A 3734-nucleotide genomic window follows, 5' to 3' on the forward strand; every position below is an offset into this window, starting at 1 on the left:
TGCAATGGCTGAAACAGCAACGATAACAAACTTTAGCTACGCAAAAGGCTGCTGCGGAGAAGGAAAATAACCCGTTCTGTGGCCTGTCGGCAGCGAGGGGGACGGGTGGGGAACACAGCAGGAGATTTGCTAACGGTCAGGACAAGGAAACACCGAAAGGAAGACTGGCGTCTCCTGCCCTCCAGCCCTTCCCAGCAACGAGGCAAACACCGACCGGGTGTAACTGGGGCAGGGCAGCAGACCCATCACGTCCTGCACCGCTGACGCACCGTTCCTCTACAGGAGTCAACTTTGTGGCTGCTGAGGATCTTGGGGGGTCTACCTTCTGGTCTCTGAAAGGCCTCCAGTGAACACCATTTACACTCCAGTTCCTTCCAGTCACGTCACCCCTTTCCCCTCAGATCACCGAACTGCCTAGGCAACATTTTGCCACAGTTTTTTTCTTATGCCTAAGCCTAACAGTCCCAGTGCCGCCTCAGCCCTCGCAACAGCCTTTCCAAGCTGAAATCAGGCTTACTGCATCCACGGCAGGTAGCTCCTCGCTTCGTTTCACCGCAGCGGTTCTGCTCTAACCCGCAGGCTGGTTCACTTCCATAAACTAAGTAGCCACGGGACTACTTAGCGCTTCCCACGACATGTGACTGGATTTAACCCCCACGCCTGGCAAAGGGAACATTCTGCATTAACGCTGATTAATCAGGGTTTAGCCTCCGCTAAATCCAGCTTAAGATACGAAACAACAGCCTTAATGCAAGAACAGCAGCCAGCTCCCCAAGCGCAGACAAGACGGGACCGTCCTGCTCGTCCTGTAGCAAAGCAGAAGCTTCCACACAGAGACCGACAGCAATACGTGGGCTACAAAGGCAGAACTTGCTGGGGCTCAGGACAGAAAGGTCTGCAAGTTGCCGTGGAGCCTGTTCTTCTTGAACACATCATGTGTTTTAGTTGCACATGAACATTTCTTTTAATGCAAGATATGGTTTAATATAAACATCCAGATTAGAGAAAGTTTTGTAACAGTAAAAACAGACCAAGATGGTCAGATCTATTTTACAAGAGTGCGAAGCCAAGCACTGTGACCAGGCTTGAAACCAGCATCTCGTCATACAGTCAGAACACTGTGCGTACAGCACACAGCTCGATGCTTCTTGAGCTGGCCGGCATAACACCCAGCTTGTCAAACCGTCAGTGGTTTTTCTAGCTACAAATGAGAAACAGAAATTCATCCATAATGACAAGCGCTTCCATCCTACAGACGGAATGCCAAGAGGGGTGTTTTGGAGGATAATCGGAGGGTGCAAGACCACCCTTCCTGAAATATATATAAATTACACTTCCACCTTTGGCCAAGACTTCCAATAATTACACAGATTTCTACAGCCACCTCCCCTGGAACATTCTGACTTGGGTTCAGTAGGTACACGACTAGATGAACCACTTTATTTCCAAGTATTTCAAGAGTGGAAACTCTTTAAAATCACTATTTTCTTCAGAGCCATTATAATTTAACAACATAGCTATGTTTTAAGAGTCAAGTCCTCTTAGATGAAAAGCATGAGAGATGCTTGCTTCAAGAGCAGGCCTTCACCACACATTATTTCAACACAGCACCTCGGGTCAAGCAGCAGATACACTTTAAAGCCATGACTTTAGAAAGACAGAATGGTCTTATGAATTATTTCGATGCACTCTCTGATTTCATCTTCCTTAATCACGAGTGGTGGTGCCAGCCGAATGATATCGCCGTGCGTCGGTTTGGCAAGAAGTCCGTTATCGCGAAGCCGCAGACACACCTTCCAGGCGTCATAGTCTAGAGTTAAAGGAAAAAGAAAAAGACAAAACGTAACACTACAGCAGTAAAAGCGTGTGAATCCCTAGAAACTTGTTTTCAGTCATTTGTACCTTCCTATATTCGTTGTTCCAACCATCCTGGAACAAAAGTCCTCGGCCACTCCTTCCCTGATCTGACAAGAGACCGGCTTTGCAGATCACAGAATCATTTTGGTTGGAAAAGACCTTTAAGCTCATCGAGTTCAACCGTTCCCCCAGCGCTGCCAGGTCCCCGCTGCCCCCTGTCCCTCAGCACCACCTCCACACGGCTGGGAAACCCCTCCAGGGACGAGGTTTTCTTCAGGTGAGGAGACAAAGGGGGATCTGTCAGGAGCTACATTCACCATCAGGTTTGAACATTATCAAATCATAAAATAGTTTTTAAAAAGCCCAATCTGTTGAGACTTAGTAAAACCCCCCCTATTTTTAACAGGACACAGACACTTCAGTTTACAGTACCACAGCCGAGGTCCGAACTAGACACGAGGCCTAAGCCATCCTCCATACTCAGTAAGACACATTTGATTTAAGTTGAAAAATATTTTTTCACGCTACAGTTGTGCAGTCGATTTCCTTACCTTTGGTTTCCCGAATGACAATTGCATTTAGCAGGCCTCTTCCTCTTACACAAGTCACAATATCAGATGGTGTCTTCATGAGCTCGTTTCTTAGAATGTCTCCCATTATTTCTGCATTTTTAGCCAAGTCTTCCTCTTCAATGACCTGCAGGGAAGTCAGATCTACCGTCACCGAAGGCACTGCATTTGTGTTACCTACCGCGCTGGAATGGATGACTAACGGCATCACAACCGCTGAGATACCAACGCTGTGGCATCCCGAGGGTCCCTGCAACGGCTGCTTTGCCAAGCAGATTCGTATTAAGCCTTTACTCATTCACATTTACAAAAAACAAAAATCTCTCTGAAATGCTCTTCTAAATAAAGCGCTTTTCATTTGCCATTATTTACAAGTAAACGCTAAACCTCTGAAGGCTCCTAATCTCTCCAGGTCCACATCCTGGGTAACGATGAGGCTTTCTGAGCGACTTGCATGATGTGTGGGCAATTATGCAGTCACAGACTAATTAAATCTGGACTCGGGACAAGACATTTTACTAGCTTCTGGTTGAGCTCCAGTGGCACGTAAGTGTTACCGAGCTCACAGAGCAGCAGTCTCTGCAATATGGAACACAAGCCTGTTTAAAAATGCCCTTGGAACTTCCCCTAGACAGATTTTGGTTTGCCATTTAAGACATTAAGGCCATAAGAACACAGAACTTGGGAGATATTTGCAATAAAGACTTCAGAGTTTTCATCATCTACGCAGTTATCCACTACCAATTTTCCATTCTTACTTAAAGCCAGATTTCTACTTCTAGCATAATAAAAACCATTTATTTAAGCAAAGATCATGTCAGTGTGACACCCTTTTTTTTTTAATCCAAGTCTCTACTACAACACACAAACCTCCAGCGCTGCCATTGCAACACGGCAAGCTAACGGGTTTCCTCCAAAGGTAGACCCATGTTCCCCAGGCTTAATGGTCAGCATCACCTCATCGTCGCAGAGCACTGCTGAGACCTGAAACGGGAAGGTCGGCCAAGGCATTCATAACAGAAAACTTCAGTATCTCTGAAGCAAACTTTTCCCCAGGACAGGATCATTTCCAGCCTGTGGTGATAAGTTACATTTACACTCCCAGCTCGGTATAGAGGAGACGATCACATAGCAGCTTAACCTCTTAACTACAGTGATAACAAAACATCTAACTACAGCCAAGGGGCATTTCTCCAACCTGAATATTATTTCAAGAGTTTAAGCTTCAGTACTCTGTATAACAACTCAGAAATGCCTTCTTTTGGCCAAAATAGTTCAAGGCATGTTGTGATTTCCAGCCTAATCAGC

At 46.0% G+C, this 3734-nt stretch overlaps 1 protein-coding gene across 1 annotated transcript in view; it reads right to left on the minus strand.

Annotated features, from left to right (window-relative positions):
- Positions 1–1522: 1522 nt before the first annotated feature.
- OAT (ornithine aminotransferase) overlaps positions 1523–3734 on the minus strand; it is a 10003-nt gene continuing 7791 nt past the window's right edge. The window contains exons 7-9 of the mRNA XM_010132765.1: positions 3297–3410; positions 2409–2553; positions 1523–1810 (exon numbers count right to left, since the gene is read on the minus strand). Coding sequence (XP_010131067.1) covers positions 1650–1810; positions 2409–2553; positions 3297–3410 — 420 coding nt within the window. The 3' untranslated portion in view covers positions 1523–1649. The remainder of the gene's footprint in view (positions 1811–2408; positions 2554–3296; positions 3411–3734) is intronic.

Source organism: Buceros rhinoceros, unplaced genomic scaffold (assembly GCF_000710305.1).
Source record: "Buceros rhinoceros silvestris isolate BGI_N320 unplaced genomic scaffold, ASM71030v1 scaffold3840, whole genome shotgun sequence".
Lineage (NCBI taxonomy): Eukaryota > Metazoa > Chordata > Aves > Bucerotiformes > Bucerotidae > Buceros > Buceros rhinoceros.